This window comes from Theobroma cacao, chromosome 9 (genome assembly GCF_000208745.1).
Source record: "Theobroma cacao cultivar B97-61/B2 chromosome 9, Criollo_cocoa_genome_V2, whole genome shotgun sequence".
NCBI classification, from domain to species: Eukaryota; Viridiplantae; Streptophyta; class Magnoliopsida; order Malvales; family Malvaceae; genus Theobroma; species Theobroma cacao.
Window position 1 is genome coordinate 17,093,036 of NC_030858.1, and position 25,681 is coordinate 17,118,716.

At 33.1% G+C, this 25,681-nt stretch overlaps 1 protein-coding gene across 4 annotated transcripts in view; it reads left to right on the plus strand.

The window, feature by feature from the left end:
- The window catches only part of LOC18589453 (calcium-transporting ATPase 10, plasma membrane-type), a 35,221-nt gene extending 10,202 nt beyond the window's left edge, over nucleotides 1-25,019 (plus strand). The window contains exons 1-36 of one of the 4 annotated variants that reach the window (XM_007014433.2): nucleotides 3,435-3,721; nucleotides 3,862-3,994; nucleotides 4,875-5,043; nucleotides 6,858-6,974; nucleotides 7,060-7,099; nucleotides 8,983-9,092; nucleotides 9,195-9,326; nucleotides 9,480-9,569; nucleotides 10,271-10,340; nucleotides 11,911-11,981; nucleotides 12,061-12,144; nucleotides 12,229-12,306; nucleotides 12,430-12,501; nucleotides 12,930-13,013; nucleotides 13,092-13,174; nucleotides 13,279-13,387; nucleotides 13,492-13,547; nucleotides 13,966-14,008; nucleotides 14,109-14,192; nucleotides 15,261-15,398; nucleotides 15,496-15,561; nucleotides 15,646-15,744; nucleotides 17,698-17,808; nucleotides 18,033-18,203; nucleotides 19,360-19,419; nucleotides 20,277-20,441; nucleotides 20,534-20,650; nucleotides 21,181-21,279; nucleotides 21,384-21,521; nucleotides 21,614-21,714; nucleotides 23,340-23,385; nucleotides 23,538-23,672; nucleotides 23,853-23,960; nucleotides 24,043-24,134; nucleotides 24,284-24,378; nucleotides 24,459-25,019. In XM_007014433.2, the coding sequence (XP_007014495.2) occupies nucleotides 4,879-5,043; nucleotides 6,858-6,974; nucleotides 7,060-7,099; nucleotides 8,983-9,092; nucleotides 9,195-9,326; nucleotides 9,480-9,569; nucleotides 10,271-10,340; nucleotides 11,911-11,981; nucleotides 12,061-12,144; nucleotides 12,229-12,306; nucleotides 12,430-12,501; nucleotides 12,930-13,013; nucleotides 13,092-13,174; nucleotides 13,279-13,387; nucleotides 13,492-13,547; nucleotides 13,966-14,008; nucleotides 14,109-14,192; nucleotides 15,261-15,398; nucleotides 15,496-15,561; nucleotides 15,646-15,744; nucleotides 17,698-17,808; nucleotides 18,033-18,203; nucleotides 19,360-19,419; nucleotides 20,277-20,441; nucleotides 20,534-20,650; nucleotides 21,181-21,279; nucleotides 21,384-21,521; nucleotides 21,614-21,714; nucleotides 23,340-23,385; nucleotides 23,538-23,672; nucleotides 23,853-23,960; nucleotides 24,043-24,134; nucleotides 24,284-24,378; nucleotides 24,459-24,478 (3,249 nt within the window). In that variant the 5' untranslated portion in view covers nucleotides 3,435-3,721; nucleotides 3,862-3,994; nucleotides 4,875-4,878 and the 3' untranslated portion in view covers nucleotides 24,479-25,019. Of the gene's footprint in view, nucleotides 1-3,434; nucleotides 3,722-3,861; nucleotides 3,995-4,297; nucleotides 5,044-6,857; nucleotides 6,975-7,059; nucleotides 7,100-8,982; nucleotides 9,093-9,194; nucleotides 9,327-9,479; nucleotides 9,570-10,270; nucleotides 10,341-11,910; nucleotides 11,982-12,060; nucleotides 12,145-12,228; nucleotides 12,307-12,429; nucleotides 12,502-12,929; nucleotides 13,014-13,091; nucleotides 13,175-13,278; nucleotides 13,388-13,491; nucleotides 13,548-13,965; nucleotides 14,009-14,108; nucleotides 14,193-15,260; nucleotides 15,399-15,495; nucleotides 15,562-15,645; nucleotides 15,745-17,697; nucleotides 17,809-18,032; nucleotides 18,204-19,359; nucleotides 19,420-20,276; nucleotides 20,442-20,533; nucleotides 20,651-21,180; nucleotides 21,280-21,383; nucleotides 21,522-21,613; nucleotides 21,715-23,339; nucleotides 23,386-23,537; nucleotides 23,673-23,852; nucleotides 23,961-24,042; nucleotides 24,135-24,283; nucleotides 24,379-24,458 lie in introns of those variants that run through there. The other 3 variants (XM_018127328.1, XM_018127329.1, XR_001929439.1) reach the window with 3 other exon arrangements.

Genomic DNA, 25,681 nt, shown 5'->3' on the forward strand with positions numbered 1-25,681 from the left:
TGGTCCCATAAACAAGCGACATGTCTATTCATTATTCCATAGAGAAAAAGCATTAGTTAGCTTCAAACATATTAGAGAGCAACATGTGTTGAAAAGATAGAGGTGAATTCTTTTCTTTTAAATTGTTGAGGAAACTTGGAAAGGATTTGGATTGACATAGAGGACGAATCGGGAGAGAGAATTAGAGGAATTGGAGAGAAAGGCCATGGCCCAGAGCGTGTTAATGATTAATTTGGTTAAAATCTTCTTTTAATCATATTAAGTGAATGCGTTTTGAAAATTAACCGAATCATAAAAAATAAAATTTTAATCGATTAATCAATTAATAAATTAGATTGATTCAGTCGGATATGATGTAATCATTTAATATATTTATATTATTATATAAAAATTATATTTATATATATTATAATTAAATAATTTATATACAAATCAATTAATTCGATTAATCAAACAAAAGTTTCAAAAAAATAATTGTATTAATTCATTTATAATTTGTTTCTTTTGAATTAATCAAATAATCAAATTAATTTAATTATTTTAATAAAAATTTTTTAATTAATTTAATTTTAATCGAAAGGTGCTCACTTTCAATAACTAGGAACAAAAATGGAATTAGAGGTCGATGGAGGGAAAGACATTTGGAGATACAAGCAAAATAGTGATGGAGAAGGAATAAAGGATACAAAATAAAGATGTAAATACGTAGGGTATTCATTTTTCAATTTCATAGAAGATATTCGTATCTTATCAAAATTTGAATAAAATCACAAAACATTATAAAATATTGAACCCTATTAATAAAGCATTATCTACGAATTATCCAAATTCGTTAAATATCCAATTAAATATTTCAAATAATAACGACTAAGAATCATATAAAAATTAATTTTATATTTATTTGTTTACAAAAAAGAATTGATTAAAATGACAAAGATTATGTGACAGGTAAACAACATAAAAGTTTGAATTTCATAAATTACAAATTTTTGAGATATTATATATAGTATTAATATATATAATACACACAAAAAAAGTCTGATTGGGAGTAGTGATGAGAAAGAAAGAAAAAGAAAAAAAAAACTAAAAAAGTTTATTTTTTATATAAATATTATTTTTTACCGTATTTCCTTTGCAAACGTTATTATTCATAAAAGAAGTAATATATATAAATATATGTAATCGGATTTGAGTTTAAGTTATTCTAAGAGTAATACTAGAAGCCTATTCAACTTTTGAACTCTAATTGGATATTAAAAGTTTATTCAAATTTATCTATAATCGAATATAAAATACTTGAACCTTTTATCTCATCTTCTTTTTTCTTTTTACATTAAATTACTAATAAATAAACTTATTATTTAATCTATTCTTTTTCCTCGTTCTTATTTTTTTTTCAATTTTTTGAGAAAAATATTTTTAGAAATTTTTTTTTGATTTAGGCAATTTCCAAATTGCATATCTTATTTTCAATTTTTTTAATTTACTCGAAATAATTTAATATGTTTTATGAACGATTTGATCTTTCAAAATTACCATTTAATTTCTTTATTACGTTGTTTATTGATTGAATCATCATTAATACACACACTTAAACAAACATTAAAATAGAAATAATTAATAGTATATTTTAAATGCGTAAAGCGCGGAAAACAAACTAATAAAGTGACTGACAGACAGCGGACTTTGATTAACACCGGGAAAAAGGAGTATGATTGGGGTCTTTCTTCTTGACACCGCAATTCGATAGCATTTTCTTCGTTTGAAAACATGACACCTGGACCGCCAGAACAGACCACATCCTCCATGGCTTTCTGTTTTTGGAAATGCAATTTGCCCCCACGTCTTTTCCCCTTTATATAATTACATTGGACACGCACCAAAGACACTCCTTAAAGTTATTTTAAATATTATTTATAATATCTCATATATTATATACCAAAATCGGCGCAGATCCAATTATTATGTAAATCAAAGAGGAAAGTATAGAAAGACAGTTGGGCTTTAGACTAAAAGGTAACTTTTACGTAGTATATAATTCCAAATTATTCTTTTAAAACATTTTAGAAAGGCTTTTTGAATTTTACGCGTAGGAACGATCAAGTGTGTTGCTTGGCCTTATGTCTGGCCAGGAATTGCGCGGCGTGGTTGTAGCCATCAGACCATGCTACACCCACTCTTACCACGCTTGCATCATTGTATCTTCATCCTCCATTTTCTCGTTTAATTTTTGTCCTATTTTTTTTATTTAATTTTAAACAATGATCTGTATTTTGATACACGGACAAGATATAATTTTTATATTTATACATTGTCACTTCAATAAATACTGTCATTTCATTAATAAAACAAAATTAAAATTTTTTAAAAACTTAAATTAAATATTAAAAGTTTCTTAATAATTAATTAAACAAAAAATAAAGTATTTTTGTCCAACTACAACTACAAGTTTACTTATCTCTACACTATGATGTTACAAATTGATGAGTCACACCCTTATCTAAGAGTGTGTAAAAGATTAGTTTGGTGAACTCAGTTCTAAAAATCTCAAAATTAAAAAAAACGTAACTCTTTTAAAAAACAAAACTAAATTGAAATATTTGTACTAACCCAAAAATCAAACGTTGAACTATTTCGGTTAGTTTGATTTAGTTACCAAATACTAACTTTGTAAATATGGAGGGAACAAAATTATGAGGATGTGTATTTTTTGACTGGATTTCATATTGAGATATTTTCTTATTTTATTTTTTTAATTAAACAATTAAAAATGAAGAATAAAAAAATTTGTTTTGTTTTTGAAGTCGAAGCTCATATCTTCTTCAACAGCGTCTGCTTTCAATATATTTGTTTCCTTTAATTAAGACACTGTCAATAGAAATATGAAGTTAATATTATATATTTTGATCTTAGACTTTGCACATGAAAAATATATACTTTAATTCCTTAAGGTAGGAAAATCTCAAATTATCCTTGATTATGTAAGTATTACTCAATTTGATTAATTCTATTAGTTTGATTAAGAAAATTCTAAATCAAAAATCGAATCGATTAAACTGTTTTAATAGAATTTAATTAACCAAAATAACTAAATATCAAACTAATCGAATTAAAAAAACTAAACTCACTTTGATTTAGATCAAATCTTCCATTCGATTTGAATTTGGACACCCCTACCCTTACCATACAATTTTGTTAGCATAAACTTATATGGTTTCTTATTAAAAATTTAAAACTTGTGCAGTACATGGTATAATCCGAAGAAACTGTAAGATGTCGGTGGTATAATCGAAAATATAAATTTGAAGTCGTTGATAGATTAGCAGCTGTATAAAAGGAAACTAGCAGCTGTATAAAAGGAAACTATCTATGATAGCGGAAAATGATCCCCCGCTGGGACCGTTGTAGACGGACGTTTCTATCGCAAGACACTCGTGTCAATAAATCAAAATCACGCGCTGCCACGTTTAAACTTAGCAAATTTTTCGCTTCTGGGTCGTCACCAAAGCACGGTCCAACCGTCCAATGACAGCTTTGCTAATCTTTTGCCCCTCCCCCTTCGCGATCCGCAGCTGGCTTAAGGATGCAGTCTCCGTTTGTTAAACCAAAAATTAAGAAAAAAAATAGAAACAAAAGAGGAAACCACGTTCGCTGTAAATCGGAGTATGCACATTCAGTAGGATCCATTAATTTCCTTTATTTTCTGGCAAAAAAGAAAAAGGCAACTAAATATTCACATTCTCTTCTTTTTCCTTTCTTTTTTGTTCTTTCCTTTTTTTCAAGTACCAAATCATCGAAGCGTAAGCTTTGATTTCTTGCCTTCATCGTCTATATTGTAAGGCTACTGTTTTATTGAAATAGTTTCAGAGGATTTGGAGTAAACTCGAGGGGAAGCTACGAGAAGCGTAAGGAGAAAAAGAAGAGAAGAAGCCAAAGAAGCAACAAGTGCTTTCGGCGTTTTGTTATAGTCATAGAGAAGAGAACCGTAACGCAGGTACAGTTGATAAAAAAAAAACGCCATTTCTCTTTCTTGTTTGATGTTTTTGTTTTCGTTATTCGAAAAAAAGCCGTACATGGTTGGACGGCTCGGCGGTCGGTTTGTCTTCTTCTTCTCCCCTCGTCTCTTGTTTAATAAGAGACGGTTGAAGTAAGTTATACGAGGCGCTTTTCGGTGCGTAAATCAAAGACCGCCTTCGTTACTGTGGACTGCTTCTTTTAATATATTCTTATTAATTAATAATATATTTTATTAATTAATAAGAAAGAAAAAGAAAAAGAAAAAGAAATGGTTTGGAGTTGTGAGGCTGCGTCGGTTTTCTCGTGAGTGGTTTTCCGAAAAAAATAAAAAGAAAAACTGTGTTGAGTGCTCCCCGTAAAATATTACTTTTTATCCTCACTAAGTCGCAATGTTTTCGAAGTTAGTAAAATACCCATTACTGAAAGGGGAAGGCCAACCGGTAAACCTAGAACTTACCTTCTTTAGTTGATGGGATGGGTTTTCCACTAACTAATTCTATTGTTGTTTGGAACATAGGAAAAGAAGAGAAAAATCTCTAATCAGTTTAGTTTTTGTTATTTCTAAGCTTTGCAAGCAGACCAGTATTGGTATAAGCCAAAATAGTAGTAGGATTTGAATTTTTACAGGGCGAGAAATTGGAGATTTATTAACAAAGAAGATCCCTGCAATCTCTCCTTTTTGTCTTTATTCCAAATCGCATAAGAGAGAGAGGGAAAAGTTTAGAGAGACGAATCGGTAAATCGAAGAGGCGAGAGCTTGAAATGAAAACAAAGTTTTTGTGAATATTGAATGAAAGATAATACTAGTGATAGTGAGAAATAGAGAATGACGGTGCCATCTCTCCTGCGACACACAGAGTGATGAGTAGCTTATTCAAGGGGTCGCCTTACCGGCGGCCGAATGACGTGGAGGCCGGAAGCAGCCGCTCCGTCCACTCCGACAACGAAGACGATGAGTTTTCCGCTGGTCCTTTTGACATCACCAGTACTAAGAATGCTCCCATCGAACGTCTCCGCCGTTGGAGGGTAATGCCCTAATTTCTCTCTATTTTGTGTAAAAAATTTGGATATATTCAATGCTTTGTTAAGTGATGCTGATTATTACTTTATGCTTTTGATTTTAATGGTCTTGGGCTACTAATTTTGGGCGTACGGAGAATAAATTAACACATTATATTGCCCCTGGATTAACTCTCTCATATTCCTTCATAAAATAGTAATAAAAAAAATAAAAAGAACAGATGAGAGCTGCATAACCTTCCCGACTGCAAGGGTTTAATACTGCTTGGGGTTGTTCATGCAAATAAATCAAGAGGGAAACTGAACTTCCATTCTCTCATAAGCTTGTTCTCATCCCCTACCCTCAATTTCTTTCACTTTTTGTTTTTATTTCTTTTTTTCTTCTCTCTCTTTCGCTCTTTTTTTGGGCCTTTTCCATTCTGTTCGAGCCATAGAAGTTTTGATTGGTTTCACCTGTCTTTCATAGAGCAATTTTTTGATTGTTTTGCTGTCTTGATCCGGTCTTGTTGCTTTTTCTACTTGCTTTATGGTTTTTGCTTTTTTCTGATTAAAAAGTTAACAAAAAAAAAAGAAAAGAAAAGGAAATCATACAAAGCATTGCAATTGATTAAAATGCAACACCAATTTTAGCATAATTATTCTACATATTTGTATTTTGTTCTTAAAAATACATGTTTTTTAATGTTAAAAATTCTCTTCACTTTGTATTCTAACACCCTTTTAGTGTTTTTTTTTTGTTTGCTGTTGGAAGTGAATATGAGGTAGTGAAAAAAATAAGTAAAACGGTACCCTAATGAGTCAGCTTAGGATGGCAAGTGAGATAGTTGTGTAAAAATAGGCTATATTTTTACAAAATCAACTGTAGAAACAAGTAGCAATAGGAAGGAGTTTCACCCAAGACAGCTTAGGACTCTTGGCCCGTTAATTTTGGGATTTGTTTTTCATTTTACATCTCTACTTCTCCCCTGTTTACAATCAATAAAATTTGAAAACCTGTGTTTGTTCTAATTTTCTAAAAAGTAGACAACTGTTTTAGGTTGTTTTTCTTTTTTTTCTCCTTAAAACTAGAAAACAAGGCTTGTCAAATACCTTATTTTATTAAATTATATGTAAAGAAAATGCAAGATTGACAATGGAAACTATTTTTCTGGAACTAAGTGGGCCCTAAAAATTGGGACAACCTCCCTAAAATACCCCATCTTCAAATAAATGAATCAAAGAAAAACCTCTTCTTTAGCAACTAAGTAAACTTACGGCTGTTTCAAAACAGACAATTAATGCGATACCCTATCTGGCACAATCCTGCTCCAGTAAACTTAAATGGCTGCTATTTTGCTTCTGCACCTAATATTTAAGTTTTATGATTTAGTTTTTTTGGCATTATTGAAGGTTTGCATTCCTTTGCTCTTGAATTTGATGTTTTTCTGTGCTTGAGTTTGGCCTTGTTTTGATGTTTGCACTTCAGAATTTTATGTTTGCTTTATCAAATAGATTTAGCTGCTCCCAATTTGCTTTCTAGTCTTCTTAGAATAATGTTGAGGTTAATTATCATGTTGGTTTTAACTTATTTTTTTTTTCTTTTAGGAAAATTCTTTGAACTAGATGCTTTTGAGTAGCACCATTTCTTCTCGCAAAATTTTATTTGAAAACTATCTACTATGTAGTGGAAATCTCCTAGTTGCTAGTGAGCATTGTCACTTGGTGGTTTGAGCCTAGTTGCTTTTTCTGATATAGTTGGGTTTCTAGTCTTTTCCTTATTTCTTAGAAAGTGATAATTGTCATAGGTTCTGAATGGTGACTTAATAAATTGTCTTTTGTAGCAAGCTGCACTGGTGCTTAATGCTTCTCGTCGATTTAGATATACCTTGGACTTGAAAAAGGAAGAAGAGAAGAAGCAGATATTAAGGAAGATCAGAGCACATGCGCAAGCTATACGAGTATGCTATCCTTGATTGAGTAGTGTTCTTTATGGGATTGAGGTTGAAGCTTTCTCCTCTAATTTTTTGTTTTTGGCTATATTAGGCTGCATATCTTTTCCAACAAGCCGGTGAACGAGTAAATGGTACTTATTCTGCTTATCTTATACTCAGCCCAGTAGAATGATTTGTAAGGATAGTGCTTATGTTTTATAGCTTTGGTTTGATATTCTATTCTTGCATTGTTGCCGTGTCAGCAGGTTCATCCAATCGAGATTCCGCTATGTGTTGTCATTACTCTTTACTACCTTGCTTCATATTCTACCTGCATGTCTTTTTTCTTGTTTTTTTTGGTCTTTTTGAACTTAATTTTTTATATGTTCCAGATTTCTTCCCTTTCTTCTGTTGAGACATAAAATATTTCTCATATTTTCATATGAGTTATTTATACTTTTCATTCTTCAAATGGTGGTCAACCTAGAATTTAGGCTTGTCATATCTTAGTATCTCTGTTGCTTTTGTGCATTTTATTGTTTATCTATGGGATTTTTTGGTTTACAATTTGAGTCACCCAAATCTGGAATACAGATTGCTGGGTGAAAGAGAACAAGAATAACTGAGAAAAGAAAAGAAAAGAGAGGCATGAAGAACTGGTGGAGAGAAAGGGCAAGAGAAGAGGATTTGACTGAGAAAAGGAGAGAGATGCTTTGGTCAAAAAAAAAAGAAAAAGAAAAAGAAAAGACAAAAATTCAAGGAAATTGATAATAACGGTTAGGTGCACAAATTAACTTTTTTGTTGATATTGTGTTTTAAGTAGGCTTCAGGCTCATTAATTGCTATGTAGTTCACTTCAGATGTACCTCATTCTCAACATTTCCCTTTAATATTCTTTGATATAGTTAGCCAATCAAATTCTTTAGTAGTTGGCGCAAATAAAAAAACTGCTTCTGAAATTGACCGTTTCTTATTTGCCTCTTAAAATAATTTAGATGTACCAAAAGCACTAAATAAGATGTAATGTTGATTGCTTTCTTTCTACATTCATATAAAGCGTTGATTTTTAAAATATCTGTATACTTGTATGTTTACATAGAAATGTACTTATGAAATAAAAAAAACACCTATGTTTATCACCAAATAACTTAGATAATGTTTTAAAGTGTGCGGGGACATGAGTTAGCAAACCAAGCCTATCCCCTTGTTCCATGGCACTAACTATGTCATTTACCCCGTCCCCTAACCTGTAGATGATCTGAGACATGCTGCACTTTTGAAGACTATGGTTAGGATTGACTTTTTAATACCTATCTAGATCTATCTCTGTAAAAGTCATTGTTGGTTTTTGTTGACACTTTGTTATTTTCTTTTTTTGATATCCAATACTATTAAATATCTAGTGTTGTCCAGTCTTTGTAACTCTTTCTATTACCTTGTTACATTTTGTGTACTTCTTGTTTCTTCAGAGATGCCATAGAGTTGAATTAGCCATTTGATTTGAGATAGTAATTGTTTGAGAAGGGCTAAACGAAAGCAGCATTTATTGATTAAATGAAATGATAATGCATTTGCAAATTTCATATCTAAGAAAAACTGCCGTCTTGATATTATATCATAATTCATTAATCGATGTTCATATAAAACAACCTCTTGGGTAAAATCTTACTAACATAGCTTTTGTTTTTCTGTGGCCAAGCCTTTCCTTCAAACAAACTCTGCTGATCAATTCCTCTGTTTTTTGCCGTCTTTCATCTAGACTAGTATCTATATTAATGAATACTATGTATAAAGCCATTGATCAAGTTGGTTTTGACCAACTTGAGCTTTTTATTAGCATTACATATAAGTTGATACTATTTTAGCTTTCTTTTAGGTAATGTATCTTACTGTGTTGCATGTAATTTATCACAAAAAATATGGTTTTTTAAGAATGTTGTATTATGTGTTTTACCCACTGCTTTTTGGTGGTGCAACTGCTTATAAAGCTTATTGTTTTGATTTAGATGTTTATCACAGTGCTTTGATTTTGCAGGGATTCCAATTCCACACCCACCTGCTGGCGGTGATTTTGGAATTGGACCAGAGCAACTTGCTTCAGTGACTAGGGATCACAATCTTAATGCTCTGCAGGAATATGGAGGGGCAAGTTTATGAAAATAAAACTTGCTGATTAATATATATATATGTTTTTTAATGATTTTCCACTTATCTTAGGTTTATATGTTTGTTGTGTTTTTAAATCAGGCTAATGGGCTGTCAGAGTTGCTGAAAACAAATTTGGAGAAAGGGATTCATGGAGATGACACTGATTTACTGAAACGGAGGAATGCATTTGGTTCAAACACATACCCTCGGAAAAAAGGAAGAAGTTTTTGGGTACATCTCAGTTTCCATTTGTCTTTCTTGTATTTTTTTTTTGGTTCCCTCCTGTTCATATTCTGTTTGTATGCTTATAAATTTAATTTTGTTTAGTTTTTGTTCTGTGAATGGAATATTTATGATCCATTACCTTTACTTTTTTGCACACAGAGGTTTGTCTGGGAAGCTTGCCAAGATCTTACTTTGATAATTTTGGTGGTAGCTGCTGTAGCTTCTCTGGCTTTGGGGATAAAGACAGAGGTGAGCTTTCTTATGCATGTTTAATTACATTGTATTTTTATTTTCATGAGCAAATGTTGCTAAGTTATGATTATAATTCTTTTCCTTTTTTCCTTTCGAGATGCAATAAAATTATTTTTTATAATTTGATAATATTACTGTATTGATAAAAGCAACACTATGCATATGTAAATAACACAATCGGAAGAGACATCTTTTGTTTCATAAAATCATAAGGAGGATATTCATAATGCTGGTCTACTGTGACATGACTTCATAGATTTATGTTGTGTTCTTCATTGATGTGTGACATGGTTTCTGAGACTAGAATGTCATGAGGTTGTAAGTATATATTCAACTAGTTACTAACATGAGGTCAGCAATTGGGTTTTTGGTTGGCAAACCTCACTTTTTTACATCATGAGGTCAGCACTGAAATTTATGACTGGTGAATAGAAGTCTTTAATATATATGTTCAAAGCATATTGTACATTATCTCTGCATTAAGTATGGGACTCAAGCAAATGCCAAAATTTCTTCAGGCATGAGTATTGCATAATATCAATTTCTTTGTTGTGACCAACAAAATATGTACCCTCTGCATCAGTTTTTTTGTTTGAAGTAGATATTTTCTTCTTCAAGCTGTTTGTGTTGTTCTACGTAACTAGGCCTTTTAAATAAGAATTTTCAGTTTTCATATATGCTGTCATTTTCATTTTCAGGGTCCCAAGGAAGGCTGGTATGATGGGGGTAGCATAGCATTTGCAGTTATACTTGTTATTGTTGTGACAGGTACTGAACTGATTGTGTAAAGTTGTTGCAGTTTTTGGCATGATACATAAAAATATACACTTTTTTTGTTGTTAATCTTTCCCTTTGTTCTACTTGATTCTATTTAACTACTCATTTTTGAAAGCATTGCTGGAAATTGTTGATTGAATCAATATATGTAATTTCAGTTAATAAATCCCTCTGGTAGATGAACTTAATACACTGATGCAGATATTTTGCATTTTGCCTTTTAATTAGTAGTATGTGATTACAAAGTTCATTTTTAGGCGTGCATTCTTTGCAATAAGATTATTTCTGCATTCTTAAATCATTTTAGTAGTTAGCTCAACTTTAAAGCTAAGCAAAAAGATTGTCCTTTTAGTGCTTAATTGACATGTGAAACAAGGCTAGTGTCTTGTACTGCAACTGTAACTTCCCAAAACCATGCAGTTATGTGGTGCCAAGGCTACTTATAGTCAAGGACAGCCTTTCTTGTTCTTGTTTTCCTTTTGGGATATCTGTTTTCTGCCTCTGTTACAAACAAACCTGTCAACCTCACTCACACGATTCTTGTGTCATACACTTGGGCTACCATTGTGCTTGGAGTTTAGTCCTAGTTACCCAACAAGATAGACCACAATGCAATGAAAAACTTGGGATATCACCAACCTGTTGCCAAGCCAAAACAGTGAGTGGCATGGGCTTCTACCCTATGTTAGTAACTCCTGTCCTGAATTTATGCTGTATATCATACTTATTTGATTTTCTTTTTTTTGTTACGTAGGCTTTGAGCTACACAAATGGAAGTAATCTCTGGTCCTATACACTCCCATCATCTTCTTAGTAAGATTTGAACTTAAGAGTTAAAGAGTTTTAGCTGCTAAATAAAGCTAGGAGAAACTGAACCATGTGGAAAAACCACCGAACTTGACTTTAAAAGTCAATGACGAGAACCTGTCCTGACTCTTAACCTGAACAAATACGAACCCAGAGTACCAACACAAATATGAAATGACCCTAAACTTATTTTGAGCATAAAACATATTCTTTTCTCATTTAAAATTTCAATTTAACTAGAATTGATAGTTATAATGATTATTCTTTTGGTACATGGGATTACATAATGGGAGGTAACCCTCTCCCATCCCATAAATCCAACCCTGCTCTCTCAGGATTCAAACTTCAGACCTCCAAATTGGAGTCTCAAGTTCAAACAATTGGTGTGTTTCTATGAATGATAATGATGCCATGAGGAATAACCATATAGCAACTAATATTTGCCAAAAATTTATCTATTCCTTGCTAAGCCTTGTTGGTAAGTGCATTTGATAATCAATATTCGTTAGTAAGGGTGTATGGCAATTGAAGTTTGCATTATCTTATGTTATGGCTTATTTTAGATCTTGTTTTTGAATTTTCATCCCCATCTTCTAAGTGTGGATTGGTTGAGCATCAAGCCACAAATGTAGAAACAGAGTTTTTGTATTCTTTTTTTTTGAAGTTCTTATTACTCCAATTTAAGTGTTGATGTTGCTGCATGTTTTAATACTGGGTGTATAATTTTTTATATCATGCCTTTTTAAATCTGCAGCTATTAGTGACTATAAACAATCTCTTCAGTTCCAAAAACTAGATGAGGAGAAGAGAAACATACATTTGGAGGTAGGTTTCCACTGGTTAACAATTGATATGATTATAAACATTATTCTTTTGGACTTTATGTTTGAATGCTACATGGCAGGTTGTTAGAGGAGGTAGAAGAGTTGAAATTTCGATATATGATATTGTTGTTGGTGATGTTGTACCCCTCAACATTGGTGATCAGGTATGTGGCTCTAGTTCATGCCTTTCACTTCTATTATCCTTTTAAATGCAGTGTTTGGCTGGAATTTTTAAATCTGCCTTTTAGGTCCCTGCTGATGGAATTTTAATCTCTGGTCACTCTCTGGCAATAGATGAATCTAGCATGACTGGAGAGAGTGATATTGTAAGCCTTAAAATCCTTAGTGCTATTTAATGATATGCTTATTCTATGCATGCTTGCAAATTGCAATTTCATCTTGTTTCAAAAAAAAGAAAAAAAGAAAATTGCTATTACACCTTGTTGCAGGTTCACAAAGATACCAAGCAACCTTTTCTAATGTCTGGCTGCAAAGTGGCAGATGGAAGTGGCATTATGCTGGTAAATTTTAGGACTTGTCTTCTTTATTCTTGTACCTTCCCTTTTTATCATTGTATTGTGTATGCGGCAATCAGCCTGTTCAAACTTTTAGTATTCACTTTACACACAGTGTCTTAAAGGTATTAGAACTTAATTTAATAAAATCTGCTGTTCCTCGCAACTAACTGTATTTGTGTATTTGGTGTACATGGGCAACATTCTTAATACTCACCTACATTTTCACCAAAATCATTTAGGCTGCATTTTTTGCTGTTTTCCTTTGTAACAGATGCATATGATGTTCTCTTTTACTATCTTATATTTGTCTATTCACATTGATAACTTGTAGACTGTTACATTCTAATCTTGTTTCTGATAAATTGAAGTATGCACTGAAACCTTGTATCTGTTTATAGCTCAAATAAGTATTCTCTCTGTTTAATTCCCAGGTAACTGGGGTCGGGGTTAATACTGAATGGGGTTTGCTCATGGCTAATCTGTCAGAAGACACTGGTGAAGAAACGCCCTTGCAGGTTTCTGTTTCCCCATGATGGTAATTGATGAAGTTTTAGGCTTTACTTGTTATGTTTACCTTGATTTAATGTTTATAGGTACGTTTGAATGGAGTTGCGACTTTCATCGGTTTTGTTGGACTCAGTGTAGCTTTTGCAGTCTTGGTTGTCCTTTTAGTTAGGTAACTCAGATTTTGGCTTAATGACAATCTTTTCATTCTTTCCACTCTATTTTTAAGTCTCCTTGGCCATTTGATATTCATCTTAGAACTTTGGATTCACTCAGGTACTTCACTGGTCATACCAAAGACGAAAGTGGAAAAAAGCAGTTTGTTGCGGGCAAGACTAGTGGGGGCGATGCTGTAGATGGAGCCATTAAGATTATCACTGTCGCAGTATGTGCTCCTTGTTTATCACCCTTTGTCCAAATGCATGTCTGTATGTGCACACTTAACTGGATATTTGTTCTGGCATGTATGACTAATATCGAATGATGTAGGTTACTATTGTGGTTGTTGCGGTGCCTGAAGGGCTTCCGTTAGCTGTCACATTAACGTAAGTTTGCTTTATGTAAAAGTACTTTGAATTTCCAGAATTGCTTTGTTTCTCTAGTTGTAGTGTTTTTAATGTATACTTTGATTTTGGGTTGCATTTTTTCAGTTGTTCCTTATCTCTAGCCCACGTTTTGTCAGCTGTCTTTTTTCTTCCCCATGTCAACCTGTCTCCTTTTGGTTTTGTTTATTTGTTTTACTTAAAATTTACTGTGGTAATAACTCATGGTGACACTTTGTTGTGTGAATGCCAAATATCTCTTCTTCCATCTTATCTTGAAGATGCTGCAGCTTATGACTTGTAATTGTGCCTGCAAATAATATGTTCAAAAAATTTTAATTTGGTCATGTAAATAATTCTCATTCATCTATTCCCCTTGCTTCTTTTTACCTATGATAATAACACAAGTAGTACAATGCAGCCTTGCTTACTCGATGAAAAAAATGATGGCAGATAAAGCTCTGGTATGTATGATGAATTTTTTTGTGCATCCTTAGACATTGATGTAAAATTGTTTCATGGGAACAAATGTGTTTCATGCTTCTTAATTGAATTGAAATGCAGGTGCGCAGGCTTTCTGCCTGTGAGACAATGGGTTCTGCCACAACAATTTGCAGTGATAAGACTGGAACCTTAACTTTGAATCAGGCAAGTAATAATGTGCTTGCTTCCAAAACATAAGGGATTTTCTGTTACTTTACTTTCTAGTTGAACTACTTGAAAAATATAAGAACATCATCCATTTTGAATCTTTCCCACTGTTTTCAAAATAAAAAAAAAATGCTTTTATGTATTAATAATAATTAATAATCTGCAAATTGATGTGAATGCGTATTGCAGATTAATGTGGTGTGAGAAAAAGATAGTGCTCTTTAGTTAGTTTACAAGCATAGTGTTGATAATTGTAGCGGGAAGAGGAAATTTTTATTATTTGTCAAAATCAGAAAAGTAGAATAATGATGAAAGTGACAATGTTGATATAATAAAGTTGCTTTTGGTTTTCCCGAAGCAATTAAATTTAGATTTTTTTAACAAAATTAAAATTATTTTGATGATTGAAACATACAAGTAAATTGATGATTGAAAATTTCAAGTTACAACTTCCACATTATTAGCTAACAAGTTGCACTTATTAAGGCATCAGTTGTCCCGATTTCTAAACCATTCAAATTGATTTATAGTTGCAAATTAATTGACCAATGTAATCTTTTGTTTGTAATTTTAGATTATTAGACAATTGTTACAGTCATTATGGTTTTAAGTCACCTAAATTTACAACAAATTCTCATAATTTGTAATTTATACTTTCAGTCAACTATTTAAATACATATCAATTAAACTTTTGAACCCATCATGATCAATCAAGTTATTGAGTATATTCTAATACCACAACAGCACCAAAGTCACTCCACCAGTAATAATTGATATATCAATAAAACTAAGTAATAAAATGATGATGAAACAACTTTATCTTCAAAGTTTGGTGTTTGAAGTTAAAGTAGAATTTAGAAACTTTACAACATTCAGAAATTAATTATAGAAATTCTAAGCCTAAAATCTAGAGGAGTTATAAAAAGATAGATGTCAGAGGTGGGATTGGGCTCAGATAGAAAGTTAGGGGAAGGGCCATAATAATATCTATCTCTTGCTATGTGTGTGTGTGTGTGTGTGTGTGTGCCTGTGCCCATCCAATAATAAAGTTTATTTTCTGAACAGATGACAGTTGTTGAAGCGTATGTTGGTGGGAGAAAAATTGATCCTCCAGATAGCAGCTCAGAGTTACCTGATATGCTAACCTCATTACTTGTTGAAGCCGTTGCAGTGAATGCAAATGGCAGTGTCTTTACCCCGGATGTAGGTTTGAATAATTTATAGTTTTGCTGAATCATATTTAATTAAGCAGAATCTTTAGTGAAATGCCTTTTCTGATCCCTATGTTCGCTTTCTTTAGGGAGGTGGAGATGTAGAGGTTTCTGGATCACCAACAGAAAAAGCAATTCTTAATTGGGCAATCAAGGTTACGTATCTCACCTGATGTTATATTCTTGTCATTAATTATTTGTAATTTTAATACTAATCTTTAGTCTTTGAATCGTTGTAGCTTGGTATGAATTTTGATGCTGTCAGGTCGGGATCTTCAATTGTTCATGTATTCCCTTTCAACTCGGAGAAAAAACGAGGCGGGGTTGCAATACGATTGGTAGTGTTACTATATTGTTAAGTTTGATAAGCAATTTTATCATAGTTCCATGTATTTCAGGCGGTAGCTGCATTTTAAATGCTTTTTGGTCTTGGTTTTTAAACAAGGATTATGATGTGGTCTGTTTCTGTTTGGTTTGCAAAAGCACCACCCTTAGTTTTCTTGGCATTTTCTGTAGTTTGGCCCATGCAAGGAACTTTGATCAACAGGAACATGTTTCCTAGTCAATTGAAATTGCATAAGGAAACTTAGGAAAACCGAATTTTCAGTTCTCATTCAGGAATTTGTTTCACTTAAACAGATCAAGCAGAGTCTTCTGCCAAAAGAAAACTTGGGGCCCCCTCTTTCTGGTCTTCTGCTTTTGTGATTCACCAAAGAAATATGTTATCCGCCTCCTCCATTCTCTCATGATGCCAGCCTTTCACCAAAATTTGCTTATTCTTCTTGTTTCTTCCTTGTATGAATCTTGTTTATTTTTTACTCATTCACTCTTTTGTTCTTTCTACTTTCGCTGTTTCTTCTTTCTTTGGGCTGCCATGGCAGCTGTACTTGCTTCTTTTGCCTCTTTCTTCAGTGATCCACCTTCTTTTTCCCTTTTCTTTTGACAAATTTTTCTGCTGTTTGTACAAAATCTTCTTTTGCTTTGACTTTTAATGTACACCAGTGTTGTTAAGGTGTGCTAAGGCACGGTGCCTGAAAACAAAAGTGCCTCAAGACTCTTTTGGGTGAGGCAGATTTAGTCAGGCGCACAAGCGTGCTTTTTTTTAAGACGGTAGGTGCAAGAAAAGCCCTCCTGATAGAAGTTCTTTTTCATTTTGAATTTTTCATTGTTAGCTGTACCTTTGATAGTTAAAGGAGGGAAATATCAAACTTTTTAATTTTTAATGTTTGAGTAGTCAACAACAAACTTGGGACCATAAGGAAATCATGCATATTGGCCAAAAAAGAAAGAGGAAACTTCGCATGCACACACAAACATGGAAAAGACGTGTACTGGTTATACCGTTGACGATACTGGTTGTAGGCATGCATACACAATATCAAGTGAAGTTGCATTTAGATTGTTGATCATTGTTTTTGGTGATGAAAATTGTTGGATTCGGTGATTTCAGGTAGTTGTAGGAACTTCAAGTTTAAATGGTGATGAAATTGAACTTAAGTTTCTGTTTTAGGGACTTTAATGGTTTATTAATGGGTTAGTTGCTTTTTTTTTTTGAAGGGGGGGGGGGGGGGGGGGTGGGTTGGTATTTCTGAGACTTTGGTGAGTGCTGTTTGAGCTTATTGTCATTGTTTGAGAACTGTTTGGGCAACTGGTGAGATATAGGTGGTGTTTCTATTATACAAACTATTTGTTTTGATTTTTATCAATTCATCCAGTCAATAGTAAACATTCAGATGGAATTCTCCATTAACCGAACTGAACTTAGCCTGATTAGGTATGCCTTCTAGATTTCTTGTTGTAGATCAATATATCATATGACTTAGAACAACATGAATCGTCTAAGAAGAATGAATCATTCTGAGACTTTGGTGGTGGTGCTGTTTGAGCTTATGGTCATCGTCTGATAAGTGTCTGGGAAACTGGTGAGATATAGGTGGCGTTTCTATTGCACAAACTATTTGTTTTGATTTTTATCAATTTATCCAGTCAATAGTAAACATTCAGATGGAATTCTCTGTTAACCGAACTGAACTTAGCCTGATCAGGTATGCCTTCAAGATTTTTGTTGTAGATCAATATACCATGTGACTTAGAACAACATGAATCATTTAAGAGGAATGAATCATATACATTATTACAGAATGCAACTGAATCTGAAAATGTTTTGGCTTGAAAGAAAATGGTGAATATTTTGAAAATATTTTTATAGTTTTTTATAATTATAATTTCTGCCTTTAATCCACATTAAATGGCTCTTCTGATTTTACTATTTTTGATTGTTTATCTACCAGCCGGACTCTAAAGTTCATATTCACTGGAAAGGGGCTGCTGAAATAGTGTTGGCTGCCTGCTCTTGGTACCTTGACACTGATGATGGCGTTGTAGCTATGGATGAAGAAAAGGTTTGAGCAGTGTAACTTTGAAAATTGAAATTAATGCTTTCCTTGTCACCTTCTTTTTTTCAGTTATCATCTTCTGGGATGGTGGCTGCATTCTATATTGTTTTAGTTTTTTATATTTCACCTATGTAGTCTGTAATGCTTGTAGTTAGATGCAATTGTTGGTACTGTGGTTGATAACGTTCGACAAATGAATTTCTGTTTGTTGAAATTCCCTTGTTTTACAGGTGGCCTTTTTTGAAAAGGCGATTGAAAGTATGGCTGCTGGTAGTTTGCGTTGTGTTGCTATTGCATACAGATCATATGAAAGTGAAAAGGTTCCAACTAATGAAGAAGAGCTTGCTCGATGGGCTTTACCTGAGGATGACCTCGTTTTACTGGCTATCGTTGGTCTAAAGGTATATATCTCAGGGAAGAAAATTATGTAGCTTTGACACAATATATGCATGTCTTTATTTGTTTGGTATATTGTTTATTATTTTGCATAAGGGGAAGGAGCTTAGTCATAGGTCCTTATTGTTTGAGGTAGTTTATGTTTACTTTTGTGTTCACATACGGAGGATGGATTGGACAATGTGGTAGAAGCACCAACGTCGCCTTGTGAGTTTCAGGGATTAACTTGTTGAAATTTCTCACTGCCCTCGATGTCATTTTGTACTGAATATTCATTTTCTGCAACTCTTTTTCTATCCTCTCTGATTTGGAAGTAGCTTGCATATTCTATTATGTTTTTCCCTTTGCCAGTTTTGCCTAACACAGAAAATTATAAATTTCTCTAGTAATCAGTGAAGTCCATATGCTAGAGATGATTTTTACTACTTTCTTCTGTAGCTTTGTTTTCTATTTAGATAATGTCTTTTACTATTGTAGTTTTAATTTTTCATCCCCAACTCCTACACATCCTTAAAGTTTAACTTATGTCTTGTATTTGGTGAAGTTCCATCTTGAATTGTGTGTGATTGCTAAATGCTGAAAGTTAAAGAAAGTTTTAAAGACAGCAAGAAGACCAACAATGCATTTCAGAATTGAATGTTAGTTACAAAAGTATACCCAAAAAAAAAATCATGGTTGAGAAGAGAATGCTATGATATTTTGGATATATAAATGAAGATATAGTTGGGAGTGATTGTGCAAGGAGGAAAGTGAAGTGCAGATCCAATGCTGACAAAATCAGGAAAACATGTGTCATTTGGTTTGGACCTGTAAAAAGGAGACCCACAAAGTCTCTTGTGAGAAGATGTGACTTAAAGAAGGATACCCATGTTAATGGAAGGAGAGGAAGATACGGCTGGGAATCGTAAAAGATGACTTCACTTTTATTGAGCTTACTGAGGATATTGCTCTAATTGAGCTTAGAGGCCTAATATTCATAAGTTCGTTGTTTGTTTAGACTAGTAATTTGAAGTTTCCTTAAATAGAAACTCAGACATCTCACTTCTGCATTTCTTTTCTGACAATGTTGCTAAGATCTTTTGTTTCAACATTCATGTTCAATTGTGTCATGAATGTAGTTTTAGCTTGATTTGTTGTATGTTACATTGAGAATTTATGCAGGACCCTTGTCGGCAAGGTGTCCAAGATTCAGTGCAATTATGCCAAAAGGCTGGTGTAAAGGTATAATTATTTTATCCACTATAACTAATCATTCTGTTTATACTTATGCTAATGCTTGTTTATAATGTTTTTTCAATTTATAAATGTAGGGTTATATTGTGATTGCAAAATGCTTGTTATGGATTGAGTATTTTTCTTGTTTTTAAACCTTTTAAGTCTGTATATGCTGCATTTGAATTCTTTTTTTTTTTTTTGTGGTGTCTTTTGTGTCATTCCCCTTTTTTTTTTTTACTCTTGCTGCCCCATCCTGATTAGAAGATTTCAATGTTATCAAAAGGTTTTAATTTGCATTTCTCTGTTCATTTCTGTCAACTTGTAACAGTCTCTACCCCAGTCCATTTTTTATATTTCTCAAAAGCATTTCCCCCCTTCCCACCCCCAACTTCTGCAAATCCAATCACAAACAAGAGCAAGAAATCTTTTGTGGTCAATTCTTCTGCTCCTCATTTTTTAAGAATCAGAAGAATGCTTTGCAAGTTTGAGTTTTTCATTTAATCTGGTTTCCTTCATTTTTGTCTGCTTTCCTTACACTTGTATCGGGAAGGAGCTGTAATCTTTGTACGCTGCTGCAAGTATGCTTGCTAAAGGCTTTCGGAGCTTTTTTTGGTATAGATACATCTTAACTCTCTAAATGTTTCTGAATTTTAGTTTGACTTTTTAAAACTTTTAATTAATTTAGATTGGTCTATGAACATATTAAAAGTCACAAGAGTGACTCATGGTGAATGGTCTGTGCGATTCTTAATTATTAGTACATAAATCTTGTCGGTGTGGTTCGTGATTTCTCTTTGACATGATACTGGTTTATCTGGTAACTTGCCGTATAATTTAACAGAGTTCCCATCCGTGTGCCATAGGTACGCATGGTCACTGGTGACAACGTTAAGACAGCAAAGGCAATTGCTTTAGAATGTGGGATACTACATTCAGATGTAGATGCTTCTGAGCCTTATCTCATTGAGGGGAAAGCTTTTCGTGCACTATCCGATATGCAAAGGGAAGAAGTTGCTGAGAAAATATGTGTATGCTCTCGTTCTGTATTCTTTTATGAATTTGGCTTGAGGCACCAAACTAAGAGCGGAAAATTTAAATTAATTGGGTTGTTTATGCATAGGTGATGGGCCGATCATCACCCAATGATAAACTTCTACTTGTGCAAGCATTGAGAAAGAGGGGACATGTTGTTGCTGTAACTGGAGATGGCACCAATGATGCTCCAGCTCTACATGAGGTATGACAATGTCTTAGCCTTTTATGTCATCGATGAAAATATTTTTAACTGAATGCTTTATAACACTGTTTTGTTATCATGTCATTCCTGAATCTCATTATACTTTCTTTTTTTTTTAAAAAAAATCCATTTTTACTAAGATGATTTTAAACGAGATAGTGTAGTCAATACATTCCATATCGGACTGCAATTGTGAGTTCTTAAGTTTTAATGATGGAAAAACCAGCCTTATTTGACTGCAATGATTATTGCTTTGTGGAAAATTGCTTTTTAAGAATGATTGTCTTATGATAAGCTTTGACATCTGTGGTTAATAAAAGTTGCTTTGTAAACCCATTATTCTGAGTTGCAAAGAATTGGACTAGATTGAATTTATTGGCTTCAGTTGGAAAATCATGGATTATAGTAACCCTTTTTAAGAATGTTGTAGAAAATGAATTTCTTTGGGATTGGGTGGGCGATCATAATTCATCAAAAGGTTATGTGTGATTATCGTTCCGAAGGCTGACTTCTAAGTCTCTGATCTACAGGCCGACATTGGTCTTGCAATGGGTATTCAAGGGACAGAAGTTGCAAAAGAGAATTCAGATATCATCATCTTGGATGACAATTTTGCTTCAGTTGTGAAGGTATTTTTTTTCTTCCTAGTATATTACTTTATGATCAACGTTGAAAGTTTCTTTTCTCACATCAACCTTTTTCATTCATAATCTTGAATTTGTGATGACTTTAGGTCGTCCGATGGGGTAGATCTGTATATGCAAATATTCAAAAGTTCATCCAGTTTCAACTTACAGTTAATGTTGCAGCTCTTGTTATAAATGTTGTAGCTGCAGTTTCGTCTGGTGATGTTCCACTAAATGCGGTCCAGGTTTGTTCACTCTCTGTGTTTATAAGCACATATATGTGCATTAGCTCGTATGAAAGGAGATGTGTACTCTATCATACTCTCTCTTCATGCAGCTTCTGTGGGTTAACCTTATCATGGATACTCTTGGAGCATTGGCATTGGCTACTGAACCACCAACAGACCACCTGATGCACCGGCCCCCTGTTGGTCGAAGGTATGGGATTTTGATTAATCTAGATTCTTAACAAACATTAGCAGGTCGCCCAGGTTATGCCTTGGCAAACCTTTTCTTGAGGGCTGGAATATGGTGTTTCTCTAATTATTGGTCATAATTTGTCTTCTAGTTAATAGGGTATTGATTATTTTAATAGTTTGCATTTCTTCCTTAAACTCACAAGAACTGGTTGGTGAAAACTTAAGTTGGCTAACAGTTGATATCCCTTGTTAGGAGGGTTAAGGTTCAATGTTTGAATCCCGGCTCCCATCTTGCCTCATATGTACAAAGAAAATGTAAAAACTTAACTTAGCAACCTTTCTAATTCTTGTCTGAATTTCCCACACCTAATTGGAATTTGGCTTTTGTTGCGATATTTGTCTATTTATTTTAGCTTTTTCTTATTATTGCATTCTGTTAATAGTATTTAAAAGTTTATTTTAATTAGTAAAAGTTCACTGGCTGTACTCAGTGTGGTCCCTTTAGATTCAATTGGAAACATTTGATTGTAAAATTTGACTTTTGGTGCAACTAAGGAGAACTGTTAAAACGTACCTTTCATGGTTAACTATCCAATATGGCACTTCTTTGGTGGCATGTGGCTTTTTTATTTGACGTGGATTACGTGACATAAAAGTATAATTTTAATAATTTTCAAAAAGTTGGATCTGTTTTAGAACTAACAAGTATGGTGCCAAATTTAATTTGAACATACGTTTTATCTTTGTCCTGATTTTTTTTTCATTTGTACATATTTCCTTTTGTTTTAATTTTTACTTTTAACATATTGAAAAATATCTAATAAGATTACAACATTTATCTAATGTATGATCACAAAAAAAAAAAAAACTCCATATATTCATATATTGAAATATTATTATAGATTGTTTATAAATATTCTAAAGTAGAAAAATGAAATTAAAAAAATAGGGATTTAAATGGAAACAAAATTTAGAATTGAAGAAACATATTTTAGAAAATAAATTATGTTATAATTTTTCACAAAATTGTTAAATATTCTTTGTTTTGAATTGGTTGTCTATCTCATTGTCAAAGGGTGTTATTCACTTTTGCAAAGTTTTTAATGTCATTGAGATAACAGATGCTTGTTAATAACAAAGTGTGGCTTTTTTTAATTTATTGTGTTATTTTAGGAGGACTACACTCTTAAAGGGTATGGAATGTATGTGTTTAGAGTACCCATACATAAAAATTTGTCTTGTATGGGGTGGACATTTATTTTGAAACAAAGTAGTTATATGTCATGTTATTACCACATAGGGGAAAAGAGTCACCTAGGTACAACATCAATGCCAAGTAACGTTGTTTAATTGCGAAAGGTAATGGTGTCAATGCTATTGGTTAATTGGATCTAATGTGAGAGTACAGGCATTAATTATCTCATTGAAAGTAGAGGGGCCATGGTGAACATTAATTATCTCATTGAACTTTGTTTTTTTATTGATGGATTCTATAGACAACTTGCCTCTTTCCAAGATTAGTTTGCTTCAAAAGTTGTTTGTTGTCCTCTAGCAAAAAGATTGCATGACAAAGCCTGGTGCTTTCCCTCCTCTTTATCTTCTTTTCTTCATGATGGTTATACTAATGTGATGATTGTGTTCCAGAGAACCTCTAATAACTAATATCATGTGGAGGAACTTGATTATACAGGTATGTATTCATCTATGCAGACATAATTGTTTATTTTCTGGCTGTTAATGATTCTGGTAATTTCATTCCTTGCCCCCCTCACCTACCCTCTTTCTTTCCAATTAAGACCATCTTTCTAAGCTGGCAATGTAAATTGTTCATGGAAATTTCAGGCTGTATATCAAGTGAGTGTTCTGCTTGTTCTCAATTTCCAAGGCAAGAAGATATTGCATCTGGATGATCAGAGTAGAGAACATGCTAGCAAAGTGAAGAATACACTTATTTTCAATGCATTTGTCCTGTGTCAAGTAAGTCATAGCTACTCACATAAGCACTTAACAAATATTTGTTGTAGTTGGATCAAATTTTATGGGTGGTTCTTATCTGTTTGACGCATGTGATGGATTTTATTTGAAGGAAGTAGACCAGTGTTTGAATGTGCAAATAGCTATGATGTATTGATGGAAATTTAAATATATGGACTGCAGATCTTTAATGAGTTCAATGCTCGGAAGCCAGATGAAATGAACATTTTCAAAGGACTTAGTAGAAATTATCTCTTTATTGGAATAGTGGCAATAACTGTTGTACTTCAGGTGAGATTTGTTTGCAATTTATCTGGTTGTAATCTATTTTATAGATTTTGCTTGGTATTACATTCTGTTTCTTGTTTTCCAGGTTGTTATCGTCGAGTTTCTGGGGAAGTTTGCTAAAACTGTACAGCTTAACTGGAAGTTGTGGCTAATCTCAATTGCTATTGGGATTGTCAGGTCAGTAGCTTCTTCAATTGCAGACTCTAAGATTAAGTTAAATTTAATCTATATTCATTTTGCTAAATAGTCTCATAGCTTTTAGCTATGGTCTGTGTAATGTCTTCACAGTTCATTATCTTATTATTATTATTTTCTCTTTAAATCAGTTGGCCCCTTGCGCTCCTTGGGAAGCTGATACCTGTTCCAGAAACTCCAGTCAGTAAGTTCTTTTCAAGAAAGTATCATGGTCGGAAAAATCGAAGTAAGAATCCATCAACTTTACTTATTTTAAGATGAAAATTTAATGATATCTTAAGTTTATTATTTCACTCAAATTTACAGGTAATCGAGAGAAAGCATGATGGCTCACATCATTAAAGACATTGGCACTAACACTGTCTATACGTTTACTGATTTGCTTGCCATATCTCATCTTTTCGGTGAAAGTATCAACACAAATCTCAGTATAGTTTTTGAAGAATACGAAGGCAAACCAGGTTGAAATGTTTTGGATGACGAGAAAGGGTTCTTCTTTCGAGTAGCGTTTTATACATACATCAACATGATCACATCAGTTAAAGAGGTAAGGATGCCACACTGCTTCTGTTTATTGATATAAATTCTTTCTTTTGGACTCAGGGAATTTGTCACAGTTATGTGACAAATTATGTGTATCTTCTTTTGAATTTTGTGACAATTACGTGTCAAGTAAATTACAAAAGGTGGTTGTTGAACTCTGATCATCACCTTATACAATCTGGCAGTTAAAAACATTGGATTGAGAACAACTGAAACTTGTGTTGTGGCCGTTGCTGTCGGCAAATCATGTGCAATTCCTGTACACTTCTGTAACAAAGAAATTTGCTTAAAGTGATAAATCATATATAGTTCGTTTTCATGGAATTGATATCATTTTAAAGTAAATAATAAAATTTCACATCTTATCCAGCAAATTATTCTCATCCTGTTCAATCAGAAAGGAAATGCGTATTGTTTCAGAGTTTTCTTCTATGTAAAGATGTTCCAGATTTACATTCTGTTAGGGCAAGTTCGTGACAAGAATATTCGTAATGTGACTTTTACCATGTAAAGGGTTCTCACCCGAATTATCTGCAATAAAAACAGGGTGCAGTCTAACTTTGGGATTAAGGGGTACTACTTATAATTATATCAAGCAACATTGAATCCACTCCAAACTCGTACTGTAAATCAGGTAACTGAGTCCGGTCTAGTTTGATTCTTTTCTTGATAAATATTTAATAGTATTAACAAAAATCTAAAAGAAAATATAGAAAATTATTAGTATGTAATATGGGGCTTGAAGCTTTTTGCTGAGTAAAGATTTCACTTGAAGGTGACATGAATTTGCCATCATTTGAAAAGAGAAGATCAGAAAAGAATGAAAAAAAAAAAAGAGAGAAAAGGCAAAATATTGTAATTAGAAAACGAAAAACATGAAGAACTAAAAAAGGGGACATGCAATGAGCATAAGCAAGCAGGCTAAAACCTAAAACTTGAAAAGGAAAAAGTTGATCAACAAATGTAAACAATATACTCTTACAAAT